Genomic DNA, 19,799 nt, shown 5'->3' on the forward strand with positions numbered 1-19,799 from the left:
TAAAGTTTATGTGTCAAATTTTTGCTTCAATTGCATTTCTTCTAAATTTGTGGTTCTATTTTCTGTGTAAAATAAACACTTTTCTGTTTGAACTAGTATGCCTCAAGTTCTTCAGGAGGAGAAAGTTCTTGTGAAGAAGGTCGGATTCGAAGGCCGCCTCATTTAAGACCCTTTCACTCAAGGACCACAGCTCTTGATCCAAATCTTCCTGTATTAGGAATAGCCAGTGACCCAGATTATTCGTCAAGCAGTGAGCAATCATGTGATACTGTTATTTATGTTGGTCCCAATGGCGCAGCACTGTCTGATCGAGAGCTAACAGATAATGAGGGACCGCCAGAGTTTGTCCCCATAGTCCCTTCTCTTAACAAGAGGTATGATCCCAAGAAAGGCAAGGAAACTGTAATTGTTGGTAAGAGGACAGAAAGGGACTATTTCAAATGCAACACTTTTGCTGAATTGCAGGAGAGATTAGAGTGCATTGATGGAAGTGAGGAGCCCATCAAATTTTCTTGTGAGCAAGGACTTTTCATCTGTAGTAACAGCCCAGTCCCTACAAGGATGGAAAATGTGCAATGTATAACTGTACAGGAGACAACACAATCTGCCCCTGCAACTGAGAAGGTACCGGTATCTCCTCCACAAATATATAGAAAGCATTCTTCATTAGAAGCAGTGTCTCCTAAAAAAGGGCAGAGCCCACACACTCAAATTCCTGTGCAGCAGCATAATGGATCTCCAGTGAAGAGCCCCTCTCGCTCGATAACAACCGAACATTTGAAACTTCAAACCAAAGCTGAAGGAAGCAAAATGGAATTAAGTGGTAATATTGGAATAGATGGAATCAAGGAGACAATCACAGCTTCCACAAACGCATCCAAATCTAACAGCCCGAAAGCACAAAAGCAGGCACAAGCCACACCTGCGCCCGTCGTGAGAGAAAAGATGTTTTTCAACAGAAGGCCTTTGCCAAGCCCTGCACCACCACCTCCCCAAACAAAAGATAGGAAAATACTTTGTTCAGAATCCACCAGCGGTTGTGTGATTAGAACTCCTCCAGTAGGAATGAGCCATCAGGTGATAAATAAACCGGAGTCCATTGTAACCGGAAGTGCTGCTGCACATTGCAGCAGCAAATATAAACAATCCACAGCATCAGATATAAACCGCTTACGATCAGCATTACGGAGCGATTGTATTGACCGAGACATGTTGACCACTACTGTGACTTTGCAGCAGCCTGTGGAACTGAATGGAGAAGATGAACTGGTATTTACTGTTGTGGAAGAACTGTCATTCGAAGGGATTTTGGAAAGTGGTCGACCTGCTAGCATTATTAGCTTTAATAGCGACTGTTCACTTCAGGCCTTGGCCTCAGGCTCACGGCCTGTCAGCATTATTAGTAGCATAAATGATGACTTTGAAGCTTATACCTCACCAGCAACCACTGCTGGAGCAAACATGGACAATGTTGTGCCACTTGCAGATGATTCTTTCTGCAACAGTAGCAGACGATCATCAATTAGCTCCTGGCTCAGTGAACTAAGTATCTGTGCCGTAGAAAGTGATGGGGCACAGCCCTCTGACACTTTTGTTGTGCAGTCTTGCTACAGTTTTGGTGAGAAGTCTCTGGGGCCTTCTAACTTGGATTCACCTGACATGCTGCAAGACATGTGTGCACCACTGACACAGGCTCAAAAAAGCACCTTGACTGATAGATTCTGTTGTTCTGAACTGGGTAATGAAAGCAACAGTTCAAGCAGAGCTCTCATTGACACCAACAAAGGTTCTAACGCCTTAACTTTATCCAAAGTCGTTTCTGACAAAGTTGTGACTGGCACTAATAATTCATCAGTAACTAAAACTAGCATCCCAGTACATTGTCACGTCCCAGTAATTCCTGAAGAAGATCCTATTTGCTACCCTAGTCTTCCCAGGAAAATAAAACCTACCTCATCTCTGAACCATAGCGGCAGCACAGTAGATTGTGGAGACACACAACAACAAGAAAACGAGCTTGAGGATCCTTGGTTACAACGCACAAATAGCCAATTGGAACCAAAAGCCGAGGATCAAGCACTTTCCGAGAAGTCATCTCCCAAATCTGGTACTAGCAGTCAAATAAAACAGCAAATGAAAGCATCCCAAAATACTGGAACTATTCCTAGGCTTAACAAATCTCATACAACTGTTTCTTGTGCACAGAGAGTTGTGTATGGATGTGAAATGGTAAATAAATCCGATGGAGTAAATAGTGCCATTGGTGTGAACACAAGGAAAAATGATATGCTGGCAAAGGTATCACAAGTCAAAAAAGGAAATTCGATGGTTGCCACAATGCCAATAATGCACACCAGTGTTAATGCTGGAGCTATACCCAAAGAGCAACGAGATTTTGCTTCAGTAACAAGCAGCTTAAAATCAACTGCATGTAAGAAAACATCAGTGCCCAAAACAAGTATGCTACCGAGGCTCAATGGGATACCTCCAGCGCCCCCAGTCCGTAAATCTAGTCTAGAACAAAAAAATAGAGTTACTCCACAAACTAATGCCCAAAAGTGTACCACTCCAGAGGTAGTTAAAGTATCACCACCAAAACTAGAGGATGATATAGATGGGAGACTAAATGTTGCTACTTGTATTGTTGAAGGTAACAATAACCGATCGACAAACATAAAGTCTGATCAGATGTCTGTTAAAAACATTTCAAATTCAAAATCCAGAATGCCTAAACCGGAAGCTGTGCATCGCTGTGGAAGTCAGCTATCCCTTGAGAGAAGTGATAGCCTTACATCAGTTGGATCCAAGCACAGCGTGGCTAAGGAAAGTGGCCACCTTGTCAACAACAACAGCAGAACAGGTCGATCAGTACCGAGGCTTGGTGTGTCACCGTCAGCTCCTGTAATGTCTACTCCACCCGTTCCTGTAGTCCCTGTGCCAGGTAAATCCAATCAAACCAAATGTACTTCCAATAATAAGGTTGTGGTGTCAGGAAGTAAATGTCGAAGCCTCTCTTCAAGCGGTGCAAAGGGGTTAAGCACATCAGTTAAATCATTAACCCAGTCAATGGGTCGAAGTTCCAGTGTGCCATCAAATGGAAAAACAATACCTCGTTCGACACAGGTAGCAAATTGTAAACCTGGCAAAGGAACAATCATGGGAACAAAGCAAGCAGTCAGGGCAGCGAATAGCCGTGTCTCCGAACTAGCATCTGGGGCCTCCTCCAGTAAAATGGGCCATTTGAGAGGATCCACAGATTCTGACAGTGGGAATGACAGTGGGGTCAACCTCAGTGATGAAATATCACAGATACCAGTCTTGCCTTCTCCATACAGTAAAATAACTGCACCAAGACGACCTCAGCGCTACAGCAGTGGGCATGGTAGTGACAACAGCAGTGTTCTTAGTGGAGAGCTGCCTCCAGCCATGGGAAGAACAGCTCTTTTTTATCATAGTGGTGGCAGTAGTGGTTATGAAAGTATGATTCGTGACAGTGAAGCTACAGGAAGTGCGTCATCTGCACATGATTCCATGAGTGAAAGTGGAATGTCTTCATCTGGCCGCAACAGAAGTTCGAAGTCCCCCAAAAAGCGGACAGCTGGTAAGCTTTATTCATCAACTTATTATAGTATTTGGCTCAAATTTTTAAGAATGGGAATTTCGAAAAAGAATCTTGAGGAATGTTGACTTTTAAATACTTTTTATTCATTTGTGGGATGCTAGCAAGGCCAGCATTTATTGCCCATCTATAACTGCCCTTTTATAAAAACAATGAAAGATGAAGCTACATTGTGTGAAGATGTATTTTCAATGTATTTTTAAAAAAACCTATTTTTTTAAGTGTCAACTTTTGCAAAGTATAGCTCCAGGTGTCTGTGTTAGTAATTTACTTTATTGGTAAACTCAGATCATCGCCCTCCAGTATTTCACCAAGTGTCAGTATTCATATGTAAACCTTGACAACCAGTTGCCATCTTCTCAAATTGGGATGAGTTCAAATCTTCAATTTTGGAGGTGATCAAATTTACAGGTGCTAAATCTTTGGGCTCTGAAAGCAAAAAGGTCATATGTTTTGGGTACTCGGGGTCAGAATTCATTTTGTTGCCGGGCAATACTGTGTATTTTAATATCCATTGGGAATTGTGATTGAACTGAGGATTGGTGCATAATGTGGCTGCACCTATTTGAGTGGGCATATTATGACATAATACAAAACAGGAAAATACATCATGTGATGGATTTCCTATTATTTGTACCATGGTGATGATAGGTGTGAAGGGCGCCTATGCATCTCTGGCACTCAGTGTTGCTACAGGCATCGGGGCAAATTTAAAAGGACAATTTTGGAAAGGAAATCAGCTGCCGAAGGATTGATGACTGAGTGGCAGCAATAGAATATTTTTTCTTGTATTGAGTCAAGACTGTGGACCCATTTATGTGGCAGCAAGGCACCAATCAGCATTGTAAATGGAGTAGGAGCCAGCCTCCAATATGTAAATATCCCTGACCCTGGGTCAGGGCTACATCCATGGGGATAAGTGGAAGTACCAGCTCACCTCAAAACTGCTGCCAAAAGAGCCTCTTACAGAGTGGATATGCTGTGGTTGTGGTTATAACAGCCAAATTTACTTCATACGATTATAGGCAAGCAATTCTTGTAAATCAGTATCTAATTTACTGCTAGCAGTAACTTGAGATACTCAATTAGAAACCACTTGATAACCTCATTAATATATTAAATAATGAATGCAAATAAAAGTAATCATAAGCTGGTGATGATTATGCAAAGTGGAGTTCAGCAGGAGACAGCAATGGCCATGTTTCACCAAGAGAGTTATTATTCTCATCAATAGTTTACAAACACCAAGATGCTTTCTTTGGAGCAGTCACTTCGGTACCAACATCCAATGAAAAACTGGCAACACCGCAACCTTGTCAGAAAAGAATCAGTGACCTGAAAAGGCTTGTGAGAAAAAATTGTTCAAAGGTTGAAAGGACATTGTTGAGGTGCTATGCTCCTGAAGAAATGGAAGAGACACAACAATCTTCAAAATCATTCTAGAGGGAAAAGCACCTACCTTGGAGCCTCCAGATAACCTGGTGAGTTTTATATTACCGTTTTCCCTATGCAATCAACTGTTGTGTGCAACTGGATTTAAGCAGAATATGAAAAACAATCTTTAATGTTGTTTCTAAATTTGCAAAAAGAAGTTGCACCTTGCCTGCAATTGAACTACCTGTTTTCTGTTCTACAGTATATTTGCATATAATTAATAGCTTGTATATTGTCCCTTTTGTCTCCACAGATGATTTGCTGTTCTTCTTCACTTTAGACAGCATTCAATGCAAAAGGATTTGTCATTCCTGAGAGCATAGATGAGACACCAGACAGCGAGGAATCCATTAGTGGGAAGGAGTCACTGGGGTGGAATTTCAGCTTTCCACCCGGGTATATTTCAATGAAAATGAAAGTTGGGCAGTGGCTATTATGAGGGAGCTTATTGGCAGTGACACTTCTGTACCCCAGCAGCAAGCTGTAAATGCAGCCTATTAAGTGCCAGCAAACGTCATAGGAATAATTCCCCAGTCAATTTTGGAAAGCCAGCTGTGAGCCCCGCCTGTCAGGAATGCACATCAGATATTCAGGCACATGCTGGACATGATTTGCTCATCATTTAAAAGAATAGTTGAAAATCATGTGCAGTATGTGACTGAATCTCCAATATGAACTCCCTAATGCAATGGCAAAGGTTGAAAACTGTAGATCCAGGGTGTGCGCATCCATGACCTGCCATTGAATGGTCGGAAAATACATCCCTATTGCCTGATCCAACACAGACTGGGCCCGAGGTAGCTCGAAATTCAGCTGTTCCACAGTCAAACAAAAGGGGCAAGTAAAATACAAGAGGCAGGTACCAAAATTAATTTATGATATGATATCCCAGAGCAGTGTGGAGGGGGAACACATTTCCTTAGCACGTATAATGGGCACATTGGTATTCAGGCGCTTTGTCCAAATATGCATTGGACAGTTTAAAGAGATGACATTATTATTGAATAAAGACTGTAGCAAATCAGTATTGAAGCTGTAACCCCACACTATTTAGAGGGGATTAAGCACGCAAAGTAATTGGATCTTAATGAGGTGCTATTTACTTTTTGAGCATGTTTATTATTGTAGTCAGTGCTGATCAGTATGAGCAGTAACCCAGCACCAGTTAGAGGTGATTAAGTATACAAGGGAATTGCAACTTAACGAGGTGTGAGCTACTCAGTAAACACCTGTTTCTGCCCAAAATACATGGAGTGCTTGACATGTTGCCAGCAGCAACTTTGTAATTAACTATAATGAAAATGGTAAATTGGTTAGTGTTTTTGGATGACTTAGATGATTGCCTGATGTATGATGGCTGGATGAAATGGTGGGGACTGCATGTCCTGACTTGAATCAGGCCATTCCCAACATTCGTGCTATTGTGTGACCTAAGAACACTCAAGTTGCACGTTGTTATGGTTCATCTAGAAAATATTGCGTAGTTTGGTTGGACAGAGTTAACAGAGTAGATGGTTTCTCCAGTTAATCTATTGCTGTAAAATTAGCAACCCTCCTCCATGTTGTTCTGAGGTGTAGCCACTATCGGATTTCAGAGAAAATTGAAAACCTTTCCATGGGACCAGCATCTGCTTAATCGTCAGAACATCCTTCGATGGACATGACATCCAAAACCCCGCCAGTTAATTTTATTTACTGTAAAAATATGATTAAGAAGCCATGTGCTGGTTGTTTTTGGTATGGGAACAAAACTGTTGTTTTTGTTGTTAAAATATTTTTGCACAGAGATATGAAGTACTGGTAGAAATTGCACTTATAACATATTTGTGCCATGTCCATATCATCTATACAGTTGTACAATCTATCTAAAGATAGTAATGAGAATAACTACAATTAAATGTAAACTACTTTTATAATGAGTAATAACTTATTCATTTGTAATATTTTTCTAGTTCTACAGTAAAGTAGGCCTATTCTACTCAATTATGTGTCCTGTGTTTTATTTTTAAAGTCTCTGTTGTCTTTTTATTCCTTCTCTAAGCTAGTCTTATTAACACAAACGGCTTGAATCTTTCAGCAGATGTTGGATGTTAACAACTTCTCAATTGTTTTTTTCAATTTGGCACCGTTTCTCTCAGGGTTCTGACAACATTATGATACACGTGAAAGATGTCCTCCCTGGTGCCAGTAGCAAAAGCGTAGTAACACAATTTACATATATGATGTAGATGTGCTTCAGAATAACACAATGTTGCAATAATCACAGTAGTTTTTCACCATGTAGAGCAAGGAAAAGATGCCTGTCAATCAACTGTTTGGATGAATGATGGCTGCTCACACATCATTATAGCAGAGTTGCCTGTTTTCAATACTGCTATATTTTGTATAATTAGAAATCCATGTCATCTCAGTGACTGGTGCTAAATGAAGGCTTACTTGAGCGTGACTAAACCGTCCAGGTAAATCAGCCACATAGTAATTGCCTGGCTGACGGTAATTGATTCCATTCTCCAATAATTAGCTTAATTGCTGCTTTCCATCTACCATCCTTAAAATTGTAACCACCCTGTTAAAATGATGGTTGAAATGTGAATTTGATTTGCCACTGTTAAACAATACTTTTACGCCTGCCTAAATATTATCTAGTTTAGGTGGGTGTTCAAACTATTGCCAGGTACATTATCCCTCCCATTTGCTTCAAAGAAAATGACTGACAATCGACCAGTCTCTCATTAAATCTGATTTTGGACAGCCTCTGAGGTCAGAGGGGAATTAGAAACAGGTGGAAATTGATTTGCTCATGAATGTTACTGACACCCTCATATCCACCTTCTTCCCCTCCAGACGAGACTACTCCAGAACCCTCCTTATTGTGCTTTCTCCACTTGCTATAAATTCCAACTTTTAAAAATGTTGCAACACTCATCCTAATTGCGTTCAGTCAGCAGTTCTTTCTCACTGACTTACTGGCACCCACCCCACAGCACAATTTAAAGTTCTTGATCTTCTTTATCTCTCTCTATGGTCTTGCACCATCTGATTTTTGCCATCTCCTCCAGCCTGTTATTTATTTTTCTCTCCACAAATTCAGTATCTTGGACTCTAGCCTTTTGCATATCCCACCCTACTACCTCTTACTGCCAGCCCCACCCCTTCATCCTATCATTGATGGCAGAGCCTTAGTCTTTTGGATCCATCTCTCTGGATATCCCTTCCTCAATCTCACTGTCTCCCTCTCTTCTTTTAAAAACCTTATTTCGATTACTGCTCCTAATCTCTGTCTCCCTGTCTTTGTATATGCTTACCTTAATACTATCTTTGAAGTCCCTTAAGCTATTCTTATCTTTGACTGTCCCCAACTCAAAACAGTTATAGACAATCGTTTTTCCACTAAGGTGAAGCCAAAGCTTAGCATCTGGTTCTCCAGCTGTCTTTGTTGAGGATTGATCCATCAATCTAAACTGTCACCTCTCTCTTGCTGTTTCACCTGCGGTAACTAGGGGCAGAATCTTATGCTATCACTGATGGCGAGCTTGGAGTTGGGAAGGGCATGTAATTAGGCAGAATGGTGGCGTACTGGAACCCCACTGCATTCCTGCCTCTACCAGAATTAAGTTTGGGGCGGGAAGGCCCTTGGTTGACCTTCCTGCCGCGCTGCCTATTCAGGCCCTTAAGTGGCCAATTAATAACCAGTTAAAGACCTCATCCTGCAGCTGCTGGTATTAAACCAGTGACATCAATATGTAGCATGCACGACAGGTAAAACTATATGGCTAGCTTGTAACCTCAGAGAGTGGGGGACGGGTGGGAGGTCCCTTGATCAAAGGCACTCAGTATCCGATAGGGACTTGACACCAGGAAAGAGTGGGCCATTGAAAGCCACCCCCTGCATTTGCTGCAATCCCCCTATACCCACTCCCCATGATCCCCACCCCGTGAGTCCCTATCCCCCTGCCCCCCCACCTCACCACATGACTTACCTGTGGCCTGGGCCACTCCACGATCCTGGGACTTCAACAGGTATTTTTCCCACATCAGCCACCACCTCCCCTGTGGCGTTGTTGGGCACAAGAGCTCCCGGCCTCTGACTGGCCCTTAGCTTTTGGTAAGCAAGACGTCTGCCCCCCCCCAAGGATCTTGATTCCAGGGGAAGGCCCACCGCTAGCCCCACCACTGCCTGATTGGCTTGTGGTTCAGCAGGTCTTCCTGAGAGGAGGCAGCACAGGCAAGATTCCACCCTACATTCCCATTCCGCTAGGACTCCTACTGTACAAATAGCTCTAGAAAAGGACGCATGCTTCAAACTAATCTGGCAGTTTGGAATTCCTTGGAACTAACCCTGTGTGCGAACTGAACTTAATCTCATGGTACCATCATCATATAAATGAAAGCAAAAATCTCTTCTGTGCTTCATAATAAAAAATTGGAAAAATTGCACTTTTATATGTGGGAGGAAGATTAAAACAAAGGAATGTACAACAAGTCATGGTGTGAGAGCTAGGAGATGCCAGCCCTTAAAAAGTGGTTTGAGATTTTTAAAGGTTAAGAGATAGGTGAAGTGCCAAAGGGATTTTGGAAAGGAATTCCAGAAATTAGGGCCAAGGTAATTGAAAGCCTGACCATTAATGATGGGATGAAAGGAGGAAGGATGCACAGAAATGGAAAATTTCAGGAGGAGGTGTTAGGCCAGAGGAGGTTTCAGAACTAGGGTGGAGTGAGGTCACAAAGATTTGAAGACAATAATGAGAACTTTGACTTACTGACTCCCTAAAGCATTGAATTCAATGTAGGTCACTGTAGATGGGAATATTATGAAAGTGGGACTTTGGTATGGTATAGGATATGATCTGCTAAGCTTAAACAAGCTATTGGTACTGACAAAGGATGGAAGCCAGGCTGAAGGGCTTCAATAGAAAGTTTAATGAGAATTTGACATGGGACTGGGAGGTGACGACACGTTCAAGAACTTGGGTGGAGATTGGATGGTTATTGGGAAGAATGAACGTAAGGGATGGGGTGGGCGGGTAGATGTTTTGATGAGGGCAGCTTTTAAAAGGAAGAGAAATGATGTCTGAGCAATGAGGGCACCCATAATGGGTTCATTAACCATCATAACAATGTCTTCAGTTGGAATATAAAAATCCCTTTAGGTTCAGCAAACTCGGATTTAATTTCTTTCCAAGGGAATTACTGGGTGGATTTCTGCAGAGGTACTCCTGCTGAACTGTCATAACTTCATTGGAAGAATGATAAAAACCCTCAAAAATGCAGTGCATTTTGTTCAGAATTTCCATGGCTCATCCACTGAAATTAGAGTGGATGAAAAGAGAACCATATTGGGAATGCAGCTTCATGTGTATCAAAGCCAACCTTTCTGCTAATTCCTTTGCAGACATAGCCCCTTATTCTTTGCATACATTAGTGGATTTTCATTGGTGCTGCTGTTGAGCAAGGGGTGAGGGAAGTTTGGGACCTGGGGATTGAGATTTGGAGGCAGCTCATTTCCACTGAAATGATCTGGAAAGAGTTTTATTATTAGATGTGTTCCAAGTCAATCAAGTGATTAGGAAATAAATGACTGAATTGTGTTCTTCTCATTCGCTGTAAGCAAATAAATAAATAAGTAATTTGTACTCATATAGGATGGCTACAAAAATAAGTAAATCTGTGAATGAACATGGCGGAGACAGTCAGCTCAGGACCATGTGGCTACATAATTGCTTTGTCCAATGATGTGGAGTAAGGTATGGGGACAAAGTGGCAATTATTGATCAGGATTAGCAAGAATCCAAGGCAGCCCAGACATTTCAACCTGAGCTAACCCACTGGGAGTAAGAGACAATTAGAGTATGCCAGTGGGATTTTCCAGTCCTGCTGAAGTCAATAGACTTTTGGCTGACTCGCCACATTTTCTGGCCCTGCCCCCTGTCACGTCGGGGCCTGAAAATTCCAGCCTTTGTGAGAGAGGGTGAGTAACTGAGGGTTGTCCATCTCTGGAACTGTAATTAAACAACTTTAATAAGCATAAATTGCTTAAATATACAGCCCATTGCAAATACATTGACCTGGATCATGACGGAGAGCCTCTCCATCATGGTGAAAAAGGCAGAAGTGTCTGAAAATCGGAAATCCCTCTCCCAAACCTGGCACTTCCCATTTTCATAGGGGCGGGGCACATTTTGCACATGCCAAGTTTATTAAATGGCCATTTAAATCACCAGCTGCCTCCACCGAAGTCAGATTTTTGTATCCCTGGAGTCTGAAACTGTGCAGAGTAAACCTTTTTAAGAGCAGGCCTGAACTTTGTGCATTTCTTTGGGGGAGGTCAGGTGCCCTTTGGAATTGTTAAAATTAAGCATGAATGTGCATAAAAAGTGTGTAAACTCATTAATTGTCAAGCCCATTGGAACTATTAGCAGACCTGTCAAAACGAACTGTCAAAAAAGCCAAGAGGAACTGTCAAAAGCACATGTCAAAGAGAGCTGCAAGTTGACAAGACATTTGAAACTACTGCCCTTTAAATCATTGAATAAAAGGTCTAGACTTGCTATTTCACTCTGTCTGTTGACATAAACCTGAGGGTTTCCATTACTGGATTACTGCTGCATGACTGATTTCACAACCATCCATTATTACAGTAGGGTGCCTGCCATTTCACAATTTGATTGACATGTACAAGTTGTTATAGACTCTTTGAACTGGGCCTATGCTTGTTTTAATAAGGGATTTTGCACTTAAATAAAATGTTTGTTGTTATAAGGCTTTAAGTAGTTGAAGGAATGTAAATGTAGTGCATGGATTTTTATGAGAGTTTTTGTCAATATAGTGAAGTCTGCAGTAGACACTTAGAACTTCATTTTATAGAACTTTATTTTATCTCATCTGTGGACCTCATGGATCCAGAGGTCTGCCCATGATGAATATTGGGTAAGTTGGCATGATTAGGATAAGGACAAATGGTGGTGGTTGGGGCCCTTGGGTTGGCATGAGTTGGTACTAAGTTGGCATAGGGGCTATAAAAGGCCATGGGGAATGGGTACAGGGGCATAGGTGGCATGGAGGGTATGAGGGGCCATGGTGGGTGGGTACAGCCATATGTAGGCATAGAGGGCATGAGCGGTTATGAGATTGGGCACAGGGCATGAGGTGGCATAGGTGGGGATTGGGGATTTTGTGAGGAGATGAGTGGGTGAGAGGGGTGAGGGGTAAGCAAATTAAACTTGAAGGGGGGAAATGTACTTTTTATCTTGTCACTTATCCTGATTAAAAGTGGGATGCAGAGAGTTACAGTTAGGTCTCAGTATTCAATGGTTGATGGAGGGACCCTTCAGTGTAGAATGGCCCTGTTTCCAATACTGGCTGTTATGGCCAAGGGGCGGATTCAGGGCCTGGCAGGACAACCACACCATGAGGCTGTTAGCCAATAAAGCTCAGTAAGAACCTTATTAGGGCACCCTAATGAAGCCAACTGGCAATTTCCAGTTGTCCTCCAGCTTCACAACATGATTGGGGGGCTGGTCAGCTGGCTGGAGATGGGCATCCACTGGTAGGCTAGGGGTCGATGATCCAGGTGGACATACATGCTCTCCTTGCTTAATTGGATGTGGGTGCAGCCAAAGGCTGCCCTGTGAAGGAGATTCCCTCCACCACCCCCTGCCCCCCACCCCCCTCCCACACACACACACACACCAAATCTCCCCATAGGGTAACCTGGCTGCTTTTTCTGTTTTCTCATTAAATTCTTTAAAAGGTTGATGAGCAGGTGCCTTCATGTTGAAGCGCCTTTCAGTTACTTACCCCTTATGGAATCCTGCTGCTCCTCTCAAGCTGGAAGGCTTCTGATTGTCCATACATGTTTAAGAGCCACCTGCTGCCCTTTATTGGACATGGAACCTGTCTCCATGCCAATAAAGGGTACGTCTCTGTGAAAATCCCAGGTTACTGTTTGTTTCCACCCCAGAGGCAGGTTTGGGGCCTGGGAAATGTCCCAGCTTCTGTTTCCTGCCCCCAGCCAGACAACTCTTGTGGGCTCAAGCTCCAGCTTCTCACAGACAGATTTACCTCCAATTGAAACTGTTATTGGTGTTACGATCTCCATAGAAACCAAAAACTTTTAAAAAGCAATTTGAACTTCCAGTTACTAGCTGCAAGAATGACACGACAAGATTTCACATTTGAAACTTTTACTGTAACAAATCGCGAAAAGCACTATTGACTAAACACTATTTATTTTTGTAGGCAACTTATATAAACTGAGGAAAGGAACTTATACATTAAAAAAAGTGATGCTCCCTTTTTATACTTATCACCCACTGCACTCTTCACGGAATTACAGCCCTTTTGGCAAACAGTCCAGTTGCTCCCACCTTTCAGTAGGTTCCCATATCCCCATTTCACCAAGTAGTAACTTTAAGTGACCATCTCCAGGCTCTTTCCTCAGTTTTTGGAGAATTTCTTAAATCCTCCACAAGCAGTAAAACCTGTTCCTACGATTCTTCTTGCCCCTGGGCATGACAGGAAAAATCTCCCAGATTCCTTAGATGGCTGCAGGATATGTCTGTTCCACTAGGCACTGTCCCACATCCAGCTGTGGTAGCTCACAAAGCCAAGCAGCCTTTCTCCCAGCTGAGCACACAGAACCACTGTCTGTCTGTGATATTCATTGATTTGTAGGGAGGCCTGTAGCCTGATCTCAAAAATGACTTTCTCTCCCTTGTGACAACGTGAAACACATTACCCTTGCTTTCAGGTAGAAATGCTAATTAACTATCTTTGACCCCAACTCCCTTTCATCTTAGAAGTCAATGGACAGTTTGCAGGACCGCTATTTACAATCTGGTACCTTCAACACCTTTCTGAGACTTTGGGAGACTCAGCGCTTGATTTTCAGGCCCCACACGCCGCCGGGATCATCCGGTCCTGCTGAAAGTCAATGGACTTTTGGCTGGGCCACCGCGTTCCCCGCAGTGGGTCTTGCCAAGGCAGGGCCAGAAAATCCCGGCCTCAGGGTCTACTCATTGTAAACTCAAGAGATTGCTGCCATTGTCTCCACATGTAAATATCTTGCGCCTTCCTTTGATCTCTTAACAATCAAACCACCCAGGCTTACTGTCAGGCCGATTGCAGAAAAAGTCACATGACCACCTTCATTTACCCTAAATTTAAAGCTATAGTCCCAAAATATAATAATCTATAAACCTCATAATTGTAACATTAGAATCAATTTTACACACAGATGGAATGAGATTTCCATGGCGGTTCTCCTGATTGGCCCCTTTTCTAATGGATTTCCGTGGCTGTTGTACCACAGCTGGCAGACAATGTTTTGAAAATTTTCCCCGTGCTACATTTGTTTTTTCCCCTGCAAATGAAGCATATTCAAGCAGAGACTGGCTTCTTACAAAATAGCACATTATTCCTAAATAGCACTTTTTTCCATCATTTCTAATTTTGTGACTGAGTATTTAAAAAACACAAACAGAAGGAGATGTTGATTGGCACCTCCTTTTACAGTGTTTGAACTTTCACCATTACATTCTGGTTAAAAATGCTGATGTTTTACATTGCTGAATTGTGGCTTTACCATAGGACAATTTAATCTGGCGGAGAGAACCTTTTTAGATTAGGAACATCTGTTGAATTATGCTTTAATTAGTTGCTCAAAACAATAGCATTTAAATATCAGGTATTCCACTTCTACCAGATTCAATTAGTGCATGGTACTCAAATAATATCACACTCTAGCTTTAAATAATTACAAAAGCAATTATATTTTGATGTAAATATAATAGAAAATTCTCTTCAGAAATATTGTTGTATCTGCCTATTTGTCTTCCTTGTAAGACTGTTGAATTACTATATTATTATAAAAATAACTTTCTGCCTTAAAATCCTAGCTACAGATACTAAATGTATACAAACCCTTTAATGGTAGAATTTTCACGATTCATACAGCAAACTCAAATGTTTATCACATGCTATAGGTTTTTGTCATTTAAATGAAATGTGAGATGCAAATTGTTTTGCTAAAATATCAGCTGCCATGGGCTGAACTGTTGATAGCAGAGAATTGTACAAATGATATAAAATCCCACGGGCTGCCAATTACATACCATGCCATTTTTACACTTTCCGGTCTATCAGTTAATTGTTGCTGAGAAAGAATGACGCAGAGTATTCTCTGATATTACTTTGCAGCACTGAAGCTAAGCTGCATTGTTTAAAGAGACAAACTTTATTGTTGTGGTAGTTACCTTGAGACCAGTGCAGTAATTTGGGTGCAATAAATAAATGAGCTACTGTGAATTGTGTGTACATTTCCTGCGCCTAAAGCATTTTGACAGCTGTTATTTTTGTCCATGCTAATCATCTTAGACCATATGCATACAATCAACTTATTTTTTATACACCTGGACAAAGCTGGGAGAGGAAACTGCTCCTTGTTATTGGTTCTAGTATATAATTTATCCAAGGTATGGATATGTTATAAGCAATACTTATTTTGGGGATTGAATATCAGAATTCAGGGTTGCTCCAATTGCAAGTTTAAATCGCTACAATTCTCACCTCTGGGTGAAGGGAAGGGAAACATTAATCTTTTCCTGTTGGGACATGGATTTGGACTAACATGGTTGGATAATATTCTTCTGTCTAATAGCAAAGCTATTAAAGGTGTTTTGGTACTCAATCTAGTTGCCCAATACTGTACCAAATGATACATAGTTTAGCACAAAATGGAGCATTTCATTCACAGCAACTGAAAAAGAGCATAGAAAATGCTGCCTTGATGTTTAGGAGGCAAACTGATACAAATACACACTGGGGTAACTTTGGGAGTGATAGTAACGAATGAGGAGATTTGTGGGGGCAGGGGTTCATTCTGGGGTTGGGTGGGAGGTCAACTTGGGTGGGGGAGGGGTTGATCCTGGCTGGGTGGGGATTGGTTGATCCTGGGGGGTGGTAAATCGGGAGGGGAGGAGCGGCGGAAGGTTGGGTGCGCTACCAATCCCGGGGGCTGGGGGAGAGGTCAGGGTGGAATTAGAGGCCTGGGTGGGGCTGTGGGGGCGATCCAGGGAGGGGTGATCAGAGGCCATGTGGTGGAGGGGTGGTTTTGGGTCTGAGTGAGAGGAATGAAGGCCTGGTGAGGTGGATCAGAGTTTTAGTAAGGTAGTGGTAAGAGGTCTGTGCTGGTTTGAGAGGGGCCTATTCTACTTCAGGGGTTTCCTTGGACAGGCACATCGTACCTAGGAGGTAGGTGCAAAGACTCTCACCTCCTGGATCAGCCAAATCCTTGTCTGAATGTAGCTGCAGAAATATTGAACATAGGATCATAATCAGAACATGTGGAGCAGAGTGAATATTTGTAGACAGACTGAGAAATATTGCTTTGTGAATTGCTATCCTAACTCTGCCACCTCTTTTCCATTAATAATAACTTTGGTGATCAAACCAAATGCATGTCATACAATACCTTATCCATGTTTGCAGGTTCTTGTGATAAGTTGAATAAGTAATTCATTACATCTCCATCAATTAACATTTGTAATTGATGATATTATTTGTCATTGATTATATTCTCTGTAATTGATTGAACAGGAATGAATATGTAAAAGCAATTACAGAGCAGCAACCTTGTCAAGGAGATCAGAGGAAATAAATCACTGTAGCTTCATTCATTTGATGAAGTTGCAGTTCTAAAATTGCTCACATTCTGAGATTTATTTTTCATTTTATATATACTGTTGTTGCAGGAATGACCAGGAATCAGTGTGCTTTGTGTAGCTAGTTAAAATGTGACTATTTAAACTGGACTAATTGGATAGCTCTTTCATAAAGCTCACACAGGCACAACAGCCTGAAAAACATTCTACTGTGCTTTAAGGTTAGATGATTTTATTGCACCTTACCAAATCACTGCAGCATATTGCAAAAAGCTTCATGTATGATGAGTTATATTGAAGTGCAGCGACTGTTTTCATGTGGTAGAACACGTGAGCTATTTATCACACAGGAAGATTCCACAGAGGGCAATTAGCTGAATGACAAACTTTTGTTTTTCGGCTGTTGTGTGGTGGAAGGACTGTTGAACAGGATAACAGGGGAACTCACTGATTTTTATTTGATAAGTGGTATAGGATCTTTAACTGAAAGAATAACAATGGTGGTGTAAGTATTGCAAATATAGCTAATAATTATTAAGTAGGTATCCTGAAACAAGAAAGGGAGTTCCAGTAATTGAGCCCAATGGAAAGCCCAATTACACCAAAGCAACAGAGATTAGAAAACTGAAAGAGTGTGATTTTTCATCTGTTGGAAGCTCTCACCTGAATGTCACAAAATAACTAAGCCCCAAATAGGTCACTATTATGACGTTGACCTCCAGCACTGACCCAACCCCCCTTTCTCAGAATTTTCAGGGTCAGTTGGAGGGCAATGGGCGCATTTCTGCCACCCATCTGTGCTGTGCTGCTGCAAACTTTAGTCTTGTTCTGTCTTTGGGGGAGTGGAGGGGTTGGCTCAGGCAAGGGGGGGGCCAATCTGATTGCATTCTTCCCCATTCGTCGGGGTTCCAGCCATCTTGCTGGTTTGTAGTCACCGATGGGTCCACATGTGTATTTGAAGAAGTCTTTACAGCTCACCTCACTAGTCCTTCCAGCTGTCACACAAATACCAGATCCCACCTGAGGGGCAGGAACTCCCAGCTTAGTCAGCCCTGACCCTACCCAGGCCTGTCATTTGCCAGATAAGGGGCAGATAGGAGCTGCTGCAGAAAGGTGGAGATTGGAAGCCACAACAAGAAACTAATGGAATCTCAGATATTTCAGGAATGGAACTGAAAACAGGGCAGTTCATATAATAGCTGACTGACCCATTTGGTTGGTGTTATACTGGGACAGTATGTTGGAAATCTACTCTGTGGAATTTTTTAGGTCAAAACTTGAAATGGCTTTTTGAAGAATAATTGCCAGTCATTGACTGCTGCAGCTGAAACTTGGTGATGATCCTGTTTAAGATTTGGAGACTGTGTGTGCCCAATTCTAACCTTTACGAGACCTCTCCTTTTGTAGTTACAAGGTTTAGTTTGCTGACCTGGATTTGCTATCATGCTGACCTAATTCTCTTTCTTTGCTATCATCTTGAAAACACATTGGGTGGAATCGTCCCAGTGTAGTAGCGGGCGGGGAAAACGCCACAATGGTGGCTTCTCACACTGTACCATCCCAAACCCGCTGCATTGATTATGCATTCCCAGGAAGCCCACCGCTTTGATGGCAGGCAGGCTCTCATTCACCTGCCACGCCATCACCTCGCCGCTTTGTCACGCTGGGCACCACATTTGAAGTACACCCGCGCGCACACCTCTCAGTGCTTCCAGCTCAGGACAGCTGCACAGAAGACATGGCCCCAAAAGGCAAGAAGACTGCAGCCCCCAGGTTCAGTGACGCGTCCCTTGAGGACCTTTTGGACCAGTGAAGGCCCACTGTGATGTCCTCTACTCCCGCTCTGAATGGGCAGCAACATCGCCAATCCGGCTTGGGAGGCGGTGGCAGTGGTGGTCAGTGCCAACGCCTTCAGAAGAGGACAGCTACCCAGTGCCACAAGAGGATGAATGGTCTCTCCGTTCCACCAGCATGAGTCACACTTCTCATCACTCTCAGCTCACACACTCACAAACCCATCATGCATCCACAGGGCCCTCACTCACTGCCAATACAAGGGACATCACCATTCACTCTCTCACACACACGTTCATTGTCCTCATCCCATCCATGGGACCACTCAGCACCCACACATGCCAGGCATACTTATCATCTGGCCTGGCAGGTGTCCTGCTTACACTTTCTCCATCTGTATTCATGCAGGACAAGCTGGCACACAACAAGAGGGCGAAGTTGCAGACTAGTGGAGGAATGCCTGAAATCAAGGCCCTCACAGACTTTGAAAACAGGCCGGTGATGATCTGGACCATTCCTGTGCTGACGATGAGATGGGCTGTACCAAGTGAGGATCCAGCAGTGCAATATCCATCAGACAACCATGCTGTGAGTGATGTGTCCTTTTTCATAGGCCACTGCCATGCAATAATTATCTCCCCTTGCTTCTGCAGGCACATCTGGGAAACAGCCGATGAAGTCCATGACCCAGGGCCTCCAGGAGTCCATGACCCAGGGCCTCCAGTCAAGCCCCAAAGAAACCTCTGAGGAGGAATCTGAAGGCACCGATCATGAAGTCCTGTCACAACTCTCACCCACACCCTCCACCAGTGCAGAGTCACATACCTCGGTGGGACCTAGCTTTAAAGTAGCCTCAGGATCACAATCTGGTGAGCACATCGCACTGCCTGGTCCATAGCAGGCAGTGGCAGGGACTTCCCAGGTCCCCGGCACTCGGAGGATTGCTGGAGGCCAGAAAGCTGCTGAGTCCGAGTCAGATGACAAGCCTATGGATTCAGTTATGTCACAGTTGCTGGAGCTGCAAAGGCAAGCTCGGGAACATCAGGAAGGGATGTCCACTGCACTCCGCAGGTTGCAAGGCACGACGGAAGAGTCCATCTGCCTTCAATCCGAGGTGATAGAGAGGCATTCCAATGCACCGAAGTTGACACTGGCAGGATGGCAGCCAACATGGGGACCTTGGATGTCGCTCCTGCACTGCTGCGCATGCTGAACTCCATCGCTGATGCCATAGTTGGCCTCCAACAGTGTGTTCGCGAGAGGGGTGCCAGGCAGCTCGATCTCACTCCAGC

The 19,799-nt window shown here is 43.1% G+C and overlaps 1 protein-coding gene across 6 annotated transcripts in view; it reads left to right on the plus strand.

Moving 5' to 3' along the window:
* LOC144693097 (kinesin-like protein KIF26A) overlaps positions 1-19,799 on the plus strand; it is a 280,736-nt gene that overhangs the window by 241,615 nt on the left and 19,322 nt on the right. For 5 of the 6 annotated variants that reach the window (XM_078562489.1, XM_078562490.1, XM_078562493.1 and 2 more), the window contains one exon: positions 97-3,601. In XM_078562489.1, coding sequence (XP_078418615.1) covers positions 97-3,601 — 3,505 coding nt within the window. Of the gene's footprint in view, positions 1-96; positions 3,602-4,853; positions 5,101-5,306; positions 7,037-19,799 lie in introns of those variants that run through there. The other variant, XM_078562492.1, reaches the window with a different exon arrangement.

This window comes from Cetorhinus maximus, chromosome 18, assembly GCF_964194155.1.
Source record: "Cetorhinus maximus chromosome 18, sCetMax3.hap1.1, whole genome shotgun sequence".
NCBI lineage: Eukaryota > Metazoa > Chordata > Chondrichthyes > Lamniformes > Cetorhinidae > Cetorhinus > Cetorhinus maximus.